Source organism: Spermophilus citellus (assembly GCF_964194105.1).
Source record: "Spermophilus citellus genome assembly, chromosome: 3".
Lineage (NCBI taxonomy): Eukaryota > Metazoa > Chordata > Mammalia > Rodentia > Sciuridae > Spermophilus > Spermophilus citellus.
In genome coordinates, this window is record NC_138184.1 from 176,889,999 (window position 1) to 176,910,544 (window position 20,546).

The following is a 20,546-nucleotide window of genomic DNA, read 5'->3' on the forward strand; positions in this document are numbered from 1 at the left end:
GAATAATTTTATTTCAGCTTTCTTTCTCTAGTTTCAGAAGGAAGCTACAATTCTGTAAAAGCCAGAGGAGAAAAATGAATTCTCTTTATTCCAGTTTTTAAATTTTGAAGTCTTCCTTTATTCTGTTTTATCTAAATTCTGTCTGTTTGAAAGGTCAAGGTCAGATTTCCTAGTGGATCCCCAAAATCCTTACCACACTTCCCCAAGCATTCCTAGAACCGGACCTGGCAAACAGCAAATACTTAGAAAATACTTATTGAATGAAAAGTGCATTGTATTTAACAAATATCTTAAACCTGGTAAGGTTCTGGCCATGTCTTTTTGAGTCTCACAGTGATAGGTTTGCAGCTAGAGTAGATTAGATTATCTCACAATTCTGAGTTGTTAATCATTACCCTGGGTGATCCAGGAAACTGGGCTTAATTAGCAAGTTAAACACTCTGCTATTATTCATGGCTTGTACGTGGGGAGAGCAGGTCTTAATTCCCAATCCAGTATTAATGCCCTGGGAAAACAATCTGTGCTCTGAGCACATTTTTTAGAAGTTGTAGAAATGTTAGTAAAAACCATCTCCTTTCTCAAACAGCTGCAGTTTTGCCTCCTCTCTCCCAACCATAATGCCCTTGGCCTTGGAGATGGATTAACTCTAAGACTGTAGTTCATCTAGAGAAGAAGAGGGCTGCTTCTCTGGAGAGAGCATTAATTTCATCATGGCTGTGGCGCTTGCTGCTGCCACGGCTGCTAATCAGATTTATGAAGACCAGCCCACCTAGTACAGAGAGGCTGCATTTTATCACATCAGAAACAAGTCAGCACTAGGTCTCGCTCCAGGATTAGGTGCTGTTTCAAATATTGGGCTTTTTGCCAACCTGAGATGTTGCAGGATGTGTTTGCTGTATTTGGTGTAGCTAATGAAATGCCAGTGTGAGCCTCCATTCTGGTGAGGATCTAGGACTAAATGATCTCTCAGTGGTCCTTTTGGAAATCATGAAATAGGGAGTGGAGAGTCCAGTCATCTGGATATCCCGAGGACTTTTTCAATCCTGTGGAGATAGTTACCATGATTTGATTTACCTATGACTATCTAATGAGTACCTTAAGCCTCATCAGCAACATCTCTCATTCTTTAGCAAACATTTTTTTGGGGGGTGGGGTGGGTACTGGGGATTGAACTCAGGGACACTCGACCACTGTGCTGCATTCCCAGCCCTATGTTGTATTTTATTTAGAGGCAGAGACTCACTGAGTTGCTTAGCACCTCACTTTTGCTGAGGCTGGCTTTGAACTTGGGATGCTCCTGCTTCAGCCTCTCGAGTGTCTGAGATTACAGGTGTGCAACACTGTGCCTGGCTAGCAATCATTTCTTGAGCACATATTATGTGCCAAGCATGACGTGTACAGTGGTTTTATATTTAAGGAAGACCAGGATTTTCTGAAATACATATGCTGTTGGTAAAATAAACAAGGGTTCAATTGAAGATGATGGAACAACAGGGATTTTATTTTGATTTGTTTGTAACACTGGGGATCAAATCCAGGGCCTTATGCATGTCAGGCAAGTGCTGTACCATTGAGCTACACACATAGCCCCCCAAACAATGATCTACTTTTTTAAAGAAAGCAAAGCACATTTATATAAACATAAAAAGTGATAAAGTCCTAGGAGGAGGAATAATAAATAACAGTAGGTATTTTAGGGGGAAAATACAGGAATTGTTTGGGGTGGGAGTAAAAGGAGACTCCTGCCTTACTCATCATTTTTTTTTAACAAGGAGAGCATTTTCATCAGAACAAAAATTCTAGCCAAAACTGTCCTAAAGAATGAATGTTTGCTATAATTTGAAGAAAGTAGGCTATTGAAGTAGACTATGAATGTTGACTGAGTCTGAATTTTTTCTTTCAAATACAAACTCAAAGTCCTGTGGAATTAAAGATTCACTAGTCATCCGTGAAAGACATGACAGGTTTTTCCTTTGGGACCATGGTAAGCCCCATTCCTCTGGTGCCTCAGTTTCCTTATCTATAAAATAGGTACAAAGTTCAGGTGCCTGAGTTAGTATTTGATGTCTGGCCCTATGCAATCTTGCCGTGGTCTCTGCATTCTCAGTCTATCAGCCCACCCCCCCCCCTCAGCCTCAACATACTCATCATGTGCAAAATTCAAACCCTGCATTTTGGCTCATATAGTTCCTTCCAACTGAATGACTTCTGTGCAAAGTCAGCTTTTCCTCCAGTCTGTACCTCACTCAGGTAGCTTCTTGCTTGTAGTGCCTTCTCAACCCCATTGCCTAAGTACAATACTTATGCCAATTGGAGAGGGACTTTCTAGATTTTTCTGGAACAGGTGTGCCATGAAGACAGGCATTCTCCTCTGGCACTTAGTGACATGTCCTCAGAAATTAAAGAGTGCAGAGCATACTGTAGCTATGCAATGAGTATCTGTCAAGTGAATGCCTAGTATATGAATATAGATTTTTTTTGGCCTTGTGGGTACTGAGTATTGAACCCCATATGTACTCCACTGCTGAGCTACATCCTCAACCCTTTTTGTATTATTATTATTACTATTATTATTATTATTATTTTAAGTACCAGGGATTAAACCCAGTGGCACTTAACCATTGAGCAACATCTCCAGCCATTTTTATAGATTATTTAGAGACAGGGTCTTGCTAAATTGCTTAGTGCCTAAGTTGCTGAGGCTGAACTTGAACTTTTGATTCTCCTGTGCTGCTGGGATTACACGCACATTGTCACCACACAAGGTTCTCTTTTTGTATTTTGAGACAGGATCTTGCTAAATTGCCCAGTCTGGCCTCCAACTTGGGGATACTTCTGTCTCAGCCTCCCAGGACTCTGGGATTACAGGTGCACACCACTGCACCCTGCTGAGTACAGTTTTCTTATATACTACATTCCAAGTGCCTTGAGAGCATCTTAGTTTAACAAGTACAGAGCTGCTACTTGGCAGGTGCTCATCAAATACTTGCTGAGAGTGTTCAAGAACGAAAGAATGAATGCTTTGGACTCTGCCCACTGTGCTTTCTGGGGAGAAACCATTCATGGATGATTCTTTGACCATGGTGAATCACAGAAATACACATTAGTACTTTGAAAAGCGTACACAGCCAGGCATGGTGATGTGTGTCTATAATCCCAGCAACTCAGGAGGCTGAGGCAGGAGGATTACAAGATCAAGGCTAGACTTGGCAATTTAGTTAGGCCCCATTTCAAATAAAAAAAAATAAAGCATAGACATATTTCACTTTATAGAGTGGGAAATACATAGTTTGCTATAATTCACATATATGAAGTATTAACAAAGAAAGTATTAATTCAACACATACTTGTTCAGTGACTGCTCTGTGAAGAGGAGAGTATAGTCTACATGAGGATTATGAAGAAGTGACCCAACATTCAGTCATGTTTAAAGCTCAAGTGGTGACAATGTAATGGTAAGTCAATGCTTAGCAAAGTCTCGGTTGCCTCATCTATAATAAGCCTCATGAGGCTACTAGCATAAAGGATAATCAATAAGATGCCTTCCCTGGAGGGCAATCTGAAATATGCTTTAATTTCAATGATTTTGATTGGGAAATATACCAAACTATGCATATAAAGATGCTTATAGTATTGTTTTATTACAGAAAAACTGGAAATAATCCAAAATGACCATCACTAGAGGATTAGTTAAAAATAACAGTGCTAGACCCAGAGAATGGAACACCAAGCAATTGCCTAAAAACAACACGGCCTGTTTCTACAACATCAGGTAGAGGGAGAAGTAAGTTCCAATTATGAAAAAATTTACAACATACGTATCATGTATTAAAAGGAAGAACACCCAGGATTTATTTTCATAGCCCCAAATATTAAATGATAGCTGCCTTTTTTCCTTATTTCAACTTTTTTTCTAAATTGAATATGTATAGCCTTTGTTCTAATAAAATATTTATTTTTGGTACTAAGAATTTAACCCAGGGGTACTTTACCACTGAGTCACATCCCCAACCTTATTTATCTAGTCTCTAGGATTACAGTCATGTGCTACCATGCTGGCTTAAAATATTTTTAAACTAAAACAGTTTCTTGTGGTTGCATTCTCAAAAACAACCTTATGCTTAAGAAGTTCACTTTGATAGATTCTGCAACCTAGACACAGATATTGGGCAATGTTCATATCCAAGCAGAGAATACATATTCTGGGCAGTGAAAACTTGAAAAATTAAATCACACTTGTTGGTGTTCCTTAAAATGAGCTAGTACTTTATGGAAACTTGAGTTGGGGTTAAGTAGGAAGTATTAATGGTTTGTCTGGGTTTAAATGCAATGGTATAGTAGCAATAATTTTTTTAACTACTTCTTTTGCTCCTATGTTCTAATCAAAATATGGGAAGCTTCATTCAGAGTTCAGACATTTTTTCCTACTCAGAGATGTGTGTTTATGTAAGTGTTCAAGTCTTTCAAGTTGTCTGTATGTTAGTATTGATCCTCTAAGTGGGATGAGAGAAAATTCATTTTTCTAAGAATAAAATTTAGCATACACATTTCTATACTTTGGATAGAATGTATGATAGTGATCAAGAGGTCAGGAATAGCTCAGTGGCAGAGCACTTGCCTAGCACATGGGAGGCACTGGGTTTGATCCTCAGAACCATATAAAAATAAATAAAGGTATTGTGTCCATCAAAAAAAAAAAACACATAGAACTGACTGGGATTTTTAAAAAAGAAAAACTTTTCATTTAAAACATCATATTACCCAGGCAACTGTGGTACTCATGGATAATCCTTCATACTCAGAGACTGAGGCAAGAGAACTGTAAATCCAAGGTTAGCCTGGGCAAAATTAAAAGGACAGGGTATATAGAGCAACCCTGGGTTCAATCCCTACTACCAAATAAATATCCATATCTAAACAGATTGACCTTTTTCAATAGTGACTTGTAAGAAATATTAGACTTGCCATTTCTATGTGAAAGCAATTATAGTCTTAATCCTGAATATTTCATCTTCCCCATTCATATTTTGCCTTCCCTAGATGAGTCCAACAGAAAGTTGAACCTGAATGTCATAAAGATTCTTGAATGTTTATCTTTAGATATGGAGTGTTTATACAGCTTTCCCAAGCTTTGAGCTTCTTCCCATGGTACAAACCTCTGGAATTCTCAAACGCTTGTTTGGTTGTTAGATTTATGGGCTCCATTTAACTTCCATTTCTACTCCAGAAAGTTCATAGTAAGAAGATACTTTTAATTGGCTCTCTAAACTGAGAATCAAGAGAGTTTCAATTTGATTTAGCTATTCACTTTAATAGAAATAATCTGGATTGCTGGTTGGCTTATTACAAAGTCCTACAATTGCTTGTACATCATGTAGAACTAGTGTTTTCAACCAACTAGTTCTTCTAGTAATGAAGTTTATGTTTTGTTTTCCTACCAAAAAAAAAAAATTAAATAAACTTTGTTGAATTTGGTAACATAACACTTAATATCTAAAATTTGGTACTCTTAAGTGTGGCCCTATTTTTAAAATATGGTAAATTTTGAGGATACTTAAAATAATTCCACTGAAGCTAGAGAACATCTTGCTAAGTGAAATAAGCCAGACCCGGAAAGCTGAAGGTTGAATGTTTTCTTTCACATGGGGAAGCTAGAAAGATATAAGGAAATATAAAAAAGTCAGGGGGGCAGATCTCATGAAAATAGAAGGGAGATCAGTGGAGTAGAGGAAGGGGATTGAGGGGGAGAGAGAGGGATGGAAAAAAGGAGGGACTGTAGATTGAAATTGTCAAAATTATGTTGTGTATGTACATGAATACATCACAGTGCATTCCACATTTCTGTGTATCTATAAAGCACCAATTAAAAATGCCTATAATCCCAGTGGCTTGGGAGGCTGAGGCAGGGGGATCATAAGTTCAAATACAGCCTCAACAACTTAGTGAAGCACTAAGCAACTCAGTGAGACCCTGTCTCTAAATAAAATATAAAAAAGGGCTGGAGATGTGGCTCAGTGGTAAAGGGCCCCTGGGCTCAATCCCCAGTACCAAAAAGAAAAAAAAAATAGCAGACAGACCAGTAAAAGAAGAGGAAGGAAAGTGAAGTACTAAGAATTGTAATAGAGCAAATTATATTCCATGCATATATCAATATGTCAAAATGAACCCCACTAATACGTATAACTATAATGTACTAATAACAAAAGCTAATTCCATTGTATATATGTAATGACAAACCTTATGTTTGCAGAGTTGGCTATTTTCAAAAGACACTAATCCCAAAAGATTATACATTTTTGTTCAGTAACATTTCAATGATAAAGCATTTCTATTTGGCTAGTTTGTCCTTTGTTTTCTTTCAAGCAGAATTACCTTCTGTAAAATGTTTACTAACATTTAATTTTTAGGGTAGGTCATTGCGTAGAGAAATAAGTCAATTAAGAAAATGATCTGCTATACCTGATGGGCCACTCAGCACCTAGGATCAGTTAAAAGAGCAAATTGTCTTGAAAGGAAGGGTGCAACGGAAGAAGTACTCTCCTGGAAGGACCTTTCCATCATATATGCCTTTGTATTTCCACCAACCAGCTGTGTAGTCCTGGCCAAGTCAATCCTAGTATTTCTCAGTGAATGAGGGCCTGGGACCAGGAAATTCTTCAGATCTTACATTTTGGAGCTCCTCTTTCCTGAGCCAAGAGGCAATGTCAGGGAGAAAAATCATGATTCTGAGCTAACACCTGCATTTAACTGGTTAAGACCAGCTAAATTTGGTCCAACAGCATCTATTCATCTACTGCTTTCCCAACTGTGTCTTTTCCCGACAGAGGTAATATATTCAGCTGGTAGATTTTTAAGGTTTTTTTTTTTCTTTCTTTCTTTTCTTTTTTAATTGTGAATGTTTTGTGGGCTAAATATTTTAACATTTTCACTGTAAGAAGTAACAGTACTAAAGATTAGATTGTAAGTCTTAGCGGGATGTTGGGATGCCTGGAGAGAGCTTTGAAGTACACAGTGTATGCAGTACTTAAAAGTGGTGGCCACCTAGTGAATAGGGGATAAAGTGTAGCCAACCTCCTCCCCGCTAGCTTTTGGTGCTGTCATCAAAGTGAACTACGCTTGTGTAACTATGTCAGATGCTGCTGTGAATTCTGTACGCTTAATCCCAGAATGTATGAATGTGAAGGAAACTTGATCTCTGGTCAAAAACTCCACACAATCTGATTAAATATGGTTAATGTGTTAAACTTTGTGTAACTGAAAATTTGTTCAGTCTATAGGATGATCAAAGACAGATCATCAGAGAAGCAGAATGCATCCAGAGTGGCCACTTTACCAGTCAATGAGTAACACTAAAGATGACACATAGGTTCAAATTTTTCCCTAGAAGAGAAACACTAGGTGTATTGGACAGGCAGGTGTTGAGGAGAGAAGTCCTGCTTAGGCTGCTTGATGTGGCAGGAAAAAAAAATCACATAATAATTTTTCTGTTTCTTATAATGGGAGAGGGCAGAAGTGTGAAAGCCAACAGAAGCTCTCTTTGGGAAAATTCGAGCAGGCAGTGCTGTTGCAAAGAGCCTCCAAACTTATGAGGGAGGCAGCCCGTGAGATTGCTCAAAGTTCTTATGTTCACTGCTGTAAAGCACAAATTTAGGGCTGGGAAAGAATTTTGGTGAGCAGGATAAAGTGAGCATAATGAAAAAGGTGTTCTAGTCAAGCTCATTTGTGGGGAGGCAAGGAAGGAAGCAAATTAGGTATGTGTGGTGTGCATAGAGGAGAGTTTGATCAAACTTGTTTGTTTGATGGCTAAGGACTATTGAGAGGCCTACAGGTTATATTTGTATCTATGTTAAATTGTGTAAGCACACATCTTTATAATAATTGTAAAGATTTAAAAAAATTTTTTTCTTAGCTCTGCAATGCAATCAGTTTTTCTGGATGAAGCATGACAGAACAGGAAGGAAAAGATTTCCCTCCCTCTGGCTCAGTGAGCTGTACTTGGAAAGCATAGCTATTGCCTGTCCAGGACCTTGACTTTAACTGGGGAGCAACTTCCCTTATTTATGGCCAAGTGACTTGGAACATAGCAACACTCTAGTCAACTCAAACATAATGGCAGGGGAGAGTGACCGAGTGCAAAGGCAAGAGGCTAGATCACAGGGAAATGAGAGCAAGGGAATGAGTTGTGTGAGCTTGGTTTGGAGATGTTTTGGAGAAGAGGAGCTTCAAGAAAGGAAGGACTTTAAATGGCTGTGATGGAAGGTGTTAGTTATTGAGATGGGAGATTATGTATCTATATTATTGAGGATTGAACCCTGGACGCTTTACTACCGAACTATATCCCCAGATCCCTTCCACCCCCCGCCCTCAACTTTGAGACTGAGTCTTGCTAAATTGCTAAGGCTGATCTTCCTGCCTTATCCTCCCAAGTCTCTGGGATGACCACCAAGTCTCTGTGGACCACCATGCCCAGCATATATATTTTTAAAATTTTATCCATATTGCATTCCCACTTTACATTCTCTTTAAAACTTGAGATAAACATTCCAATTGTCCTCAATTACACTTTCAGAGGGTCTGAAGCATAAAGTGAACTGGTTTCACAGTATAGTACAGTTGAAAAAAACATTACTTCAGTGAAGTTCTGAGGATTGCTTGTTGGCTTCAATTTGGAGTCAATTTATGTAAGTGAACCAATATTTATTTAGATTACTCCACACTGTGGTAAGTTCTGTGAAAGATCAAAAAGGACACATGCTCTGTGTCCTCATGGAACTTACTATCTGGCCAGACATATGGTACATCAGCCCCCTGGCAACATGAGGGAGAACTTTAGTGAAGGGGCTTTGGGCTAGGCTAGAGAGAGAAGCCTTCGGGGATTGCTGTAAGGAATGGTTAGGTCTGAGAGAGTAAGCAGATGGGATTCCAAGGCAGGCAGGACTACAGCTGTAATGGCGCAGAAGGGGCCACAGGTGTAGCTTACACGAAGCAACAACAGTAATGACTTGAAGGATTTCTGCAATGCCTTGCTCTTAAAGCCCTTCACGTGAATTAGCTCAGTAGCTCTGAGAAATAGATGAGCGTATTATTAGCATTCACAGCTGAAGGAAACAAAGACATGAGATTCAGAGAGGCTGTGCATCATCTGAGGTCATGCAAGGGACAAAGCAGGATTCCACTGTCTCTTTGGTCTATCATCACTATGCTGCAGGGAAGGAAGGACTGCTGTGGCAGGACTGGAGAGGATTTAGGGTTCCCTTGTGTCCCAAAGATACTAACGAGGGGTCTGGGGCTATGACTCAGTGGCAGAGCGCTTGCCTAGCATGTGTGAGGCACTGGGTTCCATTCTTAGCACGGTATACAAATAAATAAAATAAAGGCTTTCTATCCATCTACAACTACAAAAAAAAAATTAATAAAAAAACCCCCATACTAATGAGGATATTAGTTCAGTTTCTTTAAGAGAGACCAAAGTCATCCTGACTTAAATGACAGGTTTGCTTTACTTCTAAGTTTAGGCCTGTAGGTTGTCCAAGGGAGTCCGACACACACACAACTTTAATCCACAAAGTCACTGTGCCTCTTGCATCTATGTGCCCCCTGCTGTGTGCTACAGAGAGCTGATCTGCGTGGGAATATCAATCAGTAAGAGACTGAGCAGGTGGGGAGAGTGACATGAGAATATTTATACCCCCAGATTCCCTGCCGGGTTGTCACAGATGACTGGGTCCCTTGACCAAAGACCATAGTTCCTGTTAAGTGGCTTTCTTACACAGTCTAAATGTTCACTCTTTCATCCCTCAGGCTGAGATTGGTGGTGACCCCTGCCCAATGCTGGCTTTGGGTGGCTGCATGGTCCTTGTGGCTTTCCTCTACCCTGCCCCTATCTGTAAATGGCCCCCTTATTAAAATGTCCCGGTTGTGTTCTCTCTTTCCTGCTGGCACCCAGACTGACACTGGCAACCAGGGACCTAAGTTTCTCCTTTCTTGTTTTGCCAGGTTATCTTCATATTCCAGATCAAAGAGGAAAAAAGCTATACAACCACCAAACAAATGGAGGATGCTATTAGTTTCTTTTTGCTTCTGTGAAAAATTACCATAAACTAAAAAGTTTAAAACCTCACAAATGCATCTTATGGTTCTGCAGAAGTCTGACACAGGTGTCACCAGGATGAAATCAAGGCATGGTTAAGCTCCTCTCTGGAATGTCCAGGGGAGAATTCCTTTCCCCGGTTTTCCAGCTTCTGAGGGCCCTTTCATCCCTCTTCAAAGCCTGCAGTGAGGCCAAGTCTTCCTCATGCCACCCTCTCGCCTGCCTCCCTTTTCTACTTTTAAAGACCCTTTGTGATTACATGGGGCCTACCTGTGCAACCTGGGTGACTCTCTTCATCTCGGTGTGTGGCTTATTAGTACCTTACTTCCATCTGTGACTTTAATTTCTCTTTGCCATGTGACTTCACACACTCACAGATATGGACATCTTTAGGAGGCCATTGTTCTGCCTCCCACAGAGGGCAAATAGCTTCCTTTTGAAGTTGTGATCTGGCAGTGGCACACAACACCTACTCTTATATCCTCTTGGTCAGAATTTAGTCACATGGTTATGTTGAATTGAAAGGGAGGTTAAATATGGTCTCTCTAACTAGACAACTATGTGTCCAGTTAAAACATGGAGGAATTCTGTTACTAAGAGGTCATGGGGGGAGATGGGTATTGGAAATTGTATTTCTTACAACAATTCCCAGCCTGTGCCCCATGAGCCTCACTTGTCCTTTCCAGGAAGGACCTGCTGTTAGAGTTCCTTCACTTCATTTTGTCAGCTTGGTGCCTTTGCCTGATTGTTCTCACCTCTGAGCTTCCCTTTACCCGAAATTGGTTTCTAATGTAGGAGGAGAGAATTATCTCCTTAATGGACCACACCAGCTATCTCCTGGTCAACTTGTTCCCTCATATTTATATTGATTTTTTGATATGATACCTGGGTTCCAAATGCTTTTACCCTGCCCTTTGTTAACAGGGTTTCCAGATACATCACTGGCCCACCCGGAATCTGTGATCTCACTAGTCTACTGGCCATCTTCTAGTTCTGCCTCCCACATCTAGCATCTTAGCTCCTTCCTGACTGCTCACATTATTTTACCAGTCTCAGTGGTCATTGCCTGGCCACTACTAAGTTCCAGACTTGGCTCTTACTCTTGCCCTCACACATCTCCTGCTCTGAGATGCTCCAGGTTCAGTCTAGACTTCTCATGAGTTGGTCTCTGCATATAAATATTTCATAGAAGAGTAAAAATGACCTTGTAATCATACTGTTAGTTGACTATCATGTAGATAGGTACTAGTCAGGTTTCTTTGGCAGAATGCCTGAGATAATTGACTTAAAAGAAGAAAAAGTTTATTTTGTCCCACAATTTTCAGAGTTTTCAGTCCATGTTTGCTGGGCCCTGTGACTTTGGGCCTGTGGTGGCACATCATGGTGAGAGTGCATGGTGAAGAAGGCCTGTTCACTTCATGGTGACTAGGAAGCAAAAAGAGAAACAGGAAAGTGACAGGGCCCCAATGTCCTTTTCAAGGACATGCCCCACCCAAGTGACCTAACATCATCTCATTAATCCTCACTTCTTAAAGATTCCATGACCTCCTAATAGCACCATGGGCTGGGGACCAAGCCTTTAACACATAAGGCTTTGGGGGGACATTCCAGATCCAAACTATAGCAAGATAGCTTTACATCTTTACTAATTTTGCATATTTAATGTAAGGAGTCCTGCAGTGATTTATCCACAAAGCATCATCCCCCATACTTAAGATAATGTTTTTCATATGCAGATTTAACTATGGAAATATTAGGTCTCAGTGACAGATATTGATACACATTGTTGAATTGCTTTGCAATGTATAAAGTGATACTGTTTCACTGAATCTTACCTTGATGGCATCCTGAACAATGGGTATAGCAATTAATAGAAGATAGAATGAGTTTCCCAACATTACTGAGGAATAAGATTTTTCACATGTGTACATTTTTTTTAGACAACTGAAGCTTATTATTTTAAACAGCAGACTTTAGAAAGCACAACTAGGTATAACTGCAATTTTTCCAAAGTATATTCCTGCATCCTAACCTCTTCCAACTACAATATCTAGGGGGCAAAGGGGTTCTGCTGAGATGAGGGGTTTATCTTGCCTTTGCACTTGGTTCCACAATGAATGTGTTTTCCTGATGCCTGGGGATTTTCCCGCCTTTCCAGAACTCTATAGGTAGTTAAGTCTTCCTAGCCAGCAAGCACAATCTCTTCTCTTTTTAGCTATTCCCACATCCCCTGACCTATTCCTTCTGTAGTTTCTGATCACTGAAAATGGAAGAACAATTGAATATTGATTTTGGGAATAAATAACAACAACCTCAAAAAACCTGTGCTTGCAACATTAGCTGTCTGTGTACCAAGTTGAAAGTCAGTTTCTTATGGAAAGCTGGAGTGTGTTACATCCAGCCTTAACATTGGAATAAAAAACTGTGGGTGTTATATTTTTGACTGTCTGAGTCATTTTGTACACTGATCATGGGTGGAGGTTTGCAAAAGCCTCAATGCTGGATAGGTGGAGCATTACAATTGTATACTTCAAGAGAAATTTCTGGGGTGGTCCTTCCTGTAGAAAAATTTCCTTCTGTTCTTTAGAATCTGCAGGGAAATAGATTCTGCGTTTTCCTTAATAACCTACCTTTTAATGAATTTCATACTCATGTGCAATATTAAAGGTCTTTGTTGAATTTATAAATCCTATTTTTATTAAGATAGAAATGGCTCCAGCAGCTCTTCCTCTTTCATGTATCAGTTTTGATGTATATTATTTTTTATTCAAAAATGTGGGGCCAAATTCTTTTCCAACAATCCCTCTGAAGGATAGCATCCACAAACAGTGTGCTGTTATAAATCACACATGCAAAAAAATTAATGTTAAATGTCTTTTCTTGAAATGAAACATCTGATATTTTATACTGAACAATAAGAACACGATTACTAGTCTTTTAAAATCAAGAAGATTTTTTTTACAACAAAATACCAACAAATTGTGAAAAGTAGTTCAATATTTATCTTTTTGAATATTGTTCCAATGTCATTTGGGGGAAACACAATCCTTTGAATGAGAGAATGAGTCTGTAGGAAAGTGGCTGTAACTGCAAGTTACATTTAGAATTGTGTGCATTTTATTCAAAAGAGAATAACAGTTTTACAAATAAAGCAAATACAAATAAATAAAAAAGGACAATCTAGAATACACATCTGCATTCTTTCCTAGTATCTTTATTTAATGTTTAAATTCATTTGACTGAAATGATTTTTGTTTTAATTTTTTTTTTATACTGGTGATTGAACCCAGGGGCACTTAACCACTGAAACACATCCCAGCCCTTTCTATTTTTTATTTTGAGACAGGATCTTGCTAAGTTGCTTAGGGCCATTGTAAGTTGCTGAGGCTGGTTTCGAATTTGCAATCCTCCTATCTCAGTCTCCCGAGTTGCTAGGATTACAGGCATGCATTACCATGCCTGGCTTGAAATGATTTTCAGTAAGTACTTATTTAAATTTTTACTTATCTTATGTAACAACTACTTTTGAGTTCTGAAAGAGAAAAGAAAGGAAGAGGAAAGGTCTCTGAAAGCGGATACTATATCTTTTCTTCCATCTTTCTGCTATGAAGTGGCATCCAAGTAGTCTCTCTCTGGCCCAGTTCCTCCCTCCAGCCACATGGAGCAGATCTCTAGTGAGAAGAGGACATAGGGAAGGGAGGCAGAAGAGGCTGACCTTTGTGTCTCACAAATTCAGTACACTGATGCAAGTTTGTGCACCAGAAGCCAGAAACACAGGCACAATCTTTTGGGCCTTAATTCTGCCTAACTATAGCAGGTGGCATATTTATTTTCCTGCTCAACAATTTCATTTTTAATGGCAACAACTTGCTCTTCTAATTGTTTCAGTTGATCAGCTTTTTCTTGTCTACTTAGATTCAAATCTTGGATCTTCTTCTCTAAATCTGAAAGAAGAAAATAAAATAAATGACATATGCCCATTTGGTAGATTCCTCCTAGATGTCCACATTATACCAAACAGTGATTTGTGTGTCTTTTTTTAAAATTTTTAAATTTGTTTTAATTAGTTACACATGACAGAACTATGACCTTGTTGTGTGTCTCTTCAAGATATTTTTAGTTTATGCTTTGATCCAATGAATGAAACATCTCTTTCCATAGGTCTTCTCAAGGTTTTCACATATATCAGAAAAAAATTGATCTTTTTATCTAAAAGTTTTATACCTAAAAGCATTTAAAAAAAAAATGTAAGGCTGTAGCTGGTTAGAATTCATTAGAAATGAGGCTCTAAGCAACTTAGTGAGACCCTGTCTCAAAAAATTTAAAAGGGCCAGGAATGTTACTCAGGGGTTAATTGAACTCCTGGGTTCAATCCCTGGTCAAAAAAAAAAAATCATTAGAAACAAAAACATACATAACAACTTCCTTGATTAGATTTAGTGAAGTGCTGTATTTCCAAAGATTTGTTCTTATTACTTTAACTTTATTTAGAAACATATGTTCTTTGTTTTAGAGTTTTCCAATTTTCAGAAAACAAACTGACATTTTAATTTTTTCATCCTTTTTCTTTGATGACATTGAAGTCCCTGAACTATGAAGCAAAGTGACTTGCTTGGCCTCACCCTTATTCCTCTACTAATTCATGGCTTTATGGGTTGATCCTTCTGTCCACCTATCTATGGGTTGATCCTTCTGTCCACCTATCTGTGCATTCATTTATTCATTCTTTATTCAATAAGTAGTTGGTAATTCTAGTAAACTTTAATATGGAACCCACAGCAATGAATAGAAGATATGTAGAGAGAGACATTTAAAAGCAAGATGTGGCCTTTTGGAAAAGACTCTGACCTTAGGTAGAAGAAGGAAAGAAAATATCTTCGTCAGACCACACCAGAATACTGGATTGGTTTGAGGTAATTTTCACATTGGCATGGGTGGAGAAGAAAGAGCCAGATTGCTGAAGACATTTGAAACTGTCCTCTCAACAAAAATTGAGTTAACTGGTGATGTTAACTCATATGGAGAAAAGGAGATTCAGGGCACGTTACTTAGCTCTTTGTAAGCACTTGAAAGCCCAGCTTAGGAAGCTAAGCTGGTATGTACCTCTTGTCCCAAGGAAATAAAATGAAAACCAACAGGGGGAGCTCAATGAAGATGGACATTTTAGCAGTCACAATGATTCCAAGATTGAAGAGTTTCTTTGGAAGGTAATGAGAGGCAGGAAACTTCCAAATAAAGGTCATTTGGGAAAGAAAAGGGGATTCAATATTATATTTACACTAAAAGAAAAAAAAAGACCCCTGTGTTTCTACCAGCTAAGTTAATAAGGTCGAGCTGTCTACTTAACATTTCCCCATCAGGTCTGTTCTCCATCCTGTTCTGTATCCTGGAAAGCTAACCTCCATGGATGATGTCACCTGGCTCCCTTGAACTCTGGCTTTCATTCACACTTGGCCAGTGGAATGTGCTGGCAAGTGATCAGAGGGAGGGACAAGCCATTGGTCTCCATCCCTGGCCAGTAGCCGGGTTTTGGCAGCTTTTCTGTCTCTCAGCTCCAGTGCTGGTGGGTATCTCTCCCTAACCCTCCAGTGTTTGCAGGGCTCTGACAACACTCCTGCTTCCCCTGCACCTTCAGGCCTAGGGATGCTAATGACTTCTCATTGCTGCTAGTCACTCACTCCTTCCACACCCTTGAAACTGAGCTGGCTTTACAAGTTGTTTGACAGCAGAAATGAGATGATGTTGCAGGAGCACAGGAACCTTGCATCTCCTGTTCTCACTCTCATGGGACCCTGAAACATCTGTGCAGCGAAGCAACCTGGGATTCAGACCAAGTGGAGAGAGCCCCTTACACATCCGCCATGCCTGGTCCCCAGCTGGCCCATCAGTGTACATCAAGTGTAGCTACTTGAGCAATCCAGTTGGGACCAGTAGAGGAACCTCCCTAGCAATCCATGGCAAGGAGAGAGTTGTTGCTTTCAGGCCATCAAATTTTGGAGTGGTTTGTTATACAGGGAATATGTAACTGAGATGATGCTACTTGTAAATACATTATCCAGAATTGTGGCCAAATATGCTTTCTTTTTCTTGGGAAACCTTGACACAAAGTTTTGTGAGGGACCCTGGCTGCAGACTGGGGTCTATCACCACTCTTAAACCATTTCCTCCCTCCCTCCCTTCCTTCCTTCCTTCCTTCCTTCCTTCCTTCCTTCCTTCCTTCCTTCCTTCCTTCCTTCCTTCGATTGAACCCAGGGGCACTTAACTTCAGTCCTTTTTATTTTTTATTTTAAGTCGATCTCTCTAAGTTGCCAAGGCTGACCTCGAACTTGTGATCCTCCTGCCTCGGCCTCCCAAGCTGCTGAGATTACAGGTGTGCACCATGATGCCTAGCCACTCAACTTTGATGCTCTCTGGGATCCCATGGGCATATCTCCCTAATAGATGTTCTGCCCCTTCTCAAGGGGCAGAGTAGGGCAGCTAGCCAAACCAATGTCTTATTTTTCTATCTTGTTGAGTGGTAAAAATAGCCTTAAATGAAAAGAGAAAATGAAGCACAATGCTTATTTTAGACTCTGAGAAGTCTTCTAACCTAAACTTCTCTTCCAATCCAATTGCATTAACTGTAAATTTCAGTTAATGTGGATAAGTGGAAACAATTTGGACTCTAACATAAAATACAGGACAGAAATAGTCATCCTATGTTTTTGTTCTAATAATAAGGACCAAGGTCTGAGAATAATGGAAACTGGTTTTCATGGTACTGGGTATAGCATTTAAGGTAAAAAAAAAATCTCTAAGACTTTCTGAGTCTTTCCTAGGATTTCCTTTAAATATAATCTTTTTTTCTGGAAAATGTTGAAAAATGAAATAAAAATCACCCACAAGACTGCTTTTTAAGACAATTATATAAATTTAAAAAACTAGTGGTTTCCTCTTTACCCCACTGTCTCCCCAGAGATAAGTAATGTTAAGAGTTTGGTGTGTCTTTTTCCTGACTGAGGCACAGACTCATGTTGCAGGTTTTTTTGTTTTGTTTTGTTTTTAATGTCATAGAGTGACGACACTAGTTGTTGTGAGGCCAAAGTCTCATTTTATAATAAAGAAGCATATAAAGCAAGGAGTCTTGTCTGGTTTAGTATTTTAAGAATTATTCATATTATAAAAGAATAAAATTAGTTTTAAAGTTCTGGGAGACAATAAATATGAGCACAAGTAAAACTATACAACTCGTCACTTGGTAATCTTGACTAGAGGTAGTTGAGGACATGACTGCCCAGAGAAGTCATGAACATCAGTCGTGGAAAAGAAGATTCTGATTTACTTTCTGATTGGACATATTTTATATTTACCATACTTTGTGTGCATCAGAGTTTTCATTTTAATCAAAATCCTTGTCCAAAAAAATGATTCCTTTTAGATTGCTGATCTATGCTGGATGACCTAGAGCACTAGAGTCATGAGAGGAAAAATCAGCCACTTGGGTTAGGGGGCTATCAACCTCACCATTGTTAAAACTGGGGGCAGCTTAATTGTTTTGGGGAAGGTGTCTTATGCTTTGTTGAGCAACATCCCTGACCTCACAAGCAAAACTTTCTTCAGACATCTCACCGCTAGTTGAGAACACTGAGTTATAACATTTCAAGGTGACAAAGGGAATCTCAGTTTGTTCTGATTAATGCAAGGCTGATGCCCAACATCCACCCTTGTATGTAAATCCATGTGCAAAACTTGTTACTTTTCTATTCTAGAAACATAAGACCAATTCCTACTTCATCCTGCTTGGCAGATTTACATGTAGTTAAATTGGGTTAACGATAAATTGAAATTGGCATAAATTCTATGAGGAAGAATATTAGGATGTCATTGCCATACTGGTGGGGTGGGTACCAGATAGATAGATACCTGTTATTCTTTTCATCTTGTCCTCTGTATCCCCAGCCAATTTCTCGGCGGCATCTTTTAGCTGTTTGACTCTTCGGATCGTTTCCTTTGTCAGTCCTGAAGCCCTCCTCTCATGTTGAAGAAGGGTGTACTGTTTTTTCAGCTCAAGAAACTCCTGTAACAGAGCCACACTCTCATCAGAAAGCACCCATGAAGCATCTACATATGCAGGATTCTCCTAATGCCCTTCACACAAGGAATATCAAGGAAATCATAATCCAGTGTTCCAGAGTCACCCTGATATTTCCATGGGGATTGTATTTGCATTTTTGCTTTTTTAGGTTGAAAAATATCCTTAGTGTCAATTAATTAAAAAGAAACTTCTTCGCTATGAAATATCATCAGTCATTATTACATGTTAAGGCAACTGTGAGACACTATTTGTCCCATATTATTTTAAGGATGGAAAATACAGAAGTGATCTAATTGACAAGACTCCTCAACAAGACTCTTGTTCAGATGGTTGAACAGTTGAACATCTTCAAATGAAGAACAGAGTAATGAGGACTTAGAGGCAGTAAGGATACATTATTTGATGCAATAAAGGTAACAGGAGGTAGCAAGGAGGTAGGAAAGGAAGAAATGTTAGTATGAAGAACTCTCCTGGAATTAGGTTGAAAATCTTTGGGGTGAGAGTGTGGTTGACCATCTAGAAAGTTAAGCAGCTAAACAAAGACCAGAACCAGCCATGGAGTATGGATGTGGGATACAGGTGAGCAGGAAGCCCCTTTCTCAACATCTGCTCTACAGAAAATGTTCTCCCAAGTTGGTGGAAATTTTACTCAGCACATTAGGAATTAAAAGCAAAGGAATAAGCAATCTGTAAAAACACTAACATTTTTCTTTGGTTTAAGCAACTGTATTAATGCAACCAACCAAAGATTTCCTGCAAGAGAATGAGTTGATAGGTTCTTTCAGCAGCCTAAATTAATGGGCCACTCTCCACAACCATCTAATTAACCCAAATCTAATGTTTGTAACTTGATCTGTTCTTTCTGGGGATGACTTTCATTTACTGTTTTCTTTCTCTTTTTTTTTTTTTTTGTTTTCTTTTTGTACTGGGAATTGAACTCAGGGGCACTTAACCACTGAAAGACATAAACTGAGAATATGAAGGTTCAGGAACATTTTGATTTACAGACTATTTGATAAGACATCACCGAGAATACTCATATGGGCAGATAGGGAGAAAATAACCCAAGATTTGGTTAGGGGCTTCTGTCTTCTACAGGGAAAGCCTTCCACTGCACAAGATCCTTTGTGCATCAGGATCCCTAAAAACGTGTACCACTGAGTATGGATGAGCACTAAAGGAAATGCTGAGAGATGGCACAAAAGTCTGGGATTAAAGGATTATCCTTCAAAAAGGCACTGTTTTTCTGCTTTTGGTGGCAGGCGTAGGACTAATGACCTTCTCAGCACCCCCAGCATGGCGACGGGCAGATTCAGCCTGAACTTTTGCCCTGCCCGCTTGTTCTTGGTTCTTTTGCCACTTGGTCCGCAGCAGGGAGAATCCATCCTCCTGCTCTGACAGCTGCTTTGCTAAGTCCAGCTGCTTATTCTTCATTTCCTTGGCTTGATTTTCAGCCTGTTGTTGATTTAAAGACCGAAAGGACAAGTCTCTTTATTAAGCAAACAAGAAAACAAATTTTATTAACCCCTTAAAAAACATTAAACTAGGCAGAAAGAAAAACAGAGACTTCACCTCTTCTGTTGCATTTATTTTAGAAGAATTACAATGAAACATTTTAGATGTACTAAGGAGTTGAAAAAAATATGACAAATATCCATGGATCCACCAGTCGGTTTAGGAATAAATCCCTGACCTTGAGGCAGAGCCCACTGTCCTGCTCCTAGTCTACATCCTTTCTCCCCCAAAGGCACTCTCTAGCCTCAATCTAATCTTTGCCATTCCACTTATTCCCATAGGCTTTATGTCACACCCTACACAGTATTCCTAACAATATATGTAATCTGTCTAAAATGTTTTAACCTTAGGCAAACATATCATACATTTCTGCAACTTGAGTATTTAAATTCAAAATTATGCTTTTGCAGGTTGTCTAAGTTCATTAATCTGTCTCTAGTTCATTCATCATTTTACCCATTTACTGCATCATTTGAGGATATAAAAATATATCCAGCAGGTGCTGGTGGTCTACTTTTTTCCCCTTACAGACAACAGTGAACATTTTATACTTGTGTCCTATGTCAGTGACTGTATTTGTCACATCTAGAAGTCCTATTTATTTTTCAGAATCTTTTATTCACTGATCATACCCATGGCTTCTTTGGTTTTCTAAACACAACAAATCTTATTTTGTACTTTATATTCAGTAACAGTAACATTCACAGTACCTTGCATTCTGATTCTGTTATTTATTGTTTCAGATGACTCCTGTTTTAGGCAATTTGTTTCTTTATATGTTTGGGAAGAATTCCTGGAGGTTGGCTTTAAGGTCATTCTTTCAAAGGGAATTTTTGTTTGCCACTGTCAGGCATGGGAAGGGGGGCA

The 20,546-nt window shown here is 39.2% G+C and overlaps 1 protein-coding gene across 1 annotated transcript in view; it reads right to left on the reverse strand.

The window, feature by feature from the left end:
• Positions 1-13,807: 13,807 nt before the first annotated feature.
• Positions 13,808-20,546, reverse strand: part of LAMB4 (laminin subunit beta 4) — a gene marked incomplete at its 5' end in the record, with an annotated part of 94,701 nt that continues 87,962 nt past the window's right edge. Inside the window, 3 exons of the mRNA XM_081283300.1 lie at positions 13,808-14,034; positions 17,993-18,146; positions 19,443-19,619. Coding sequence (XP_081139426.1) covers positions 13,895-14,034; positions 17,993-18,146; positions 19,443-19,619 — 471 coding nt within the window. The 3' untranslated portion in view covers positions 13,808-13,894. The remainder of the gene's footprint in view (positions 14,035-17,992; positions 18,147-19,442; positions 19,620-20,546) is intronic.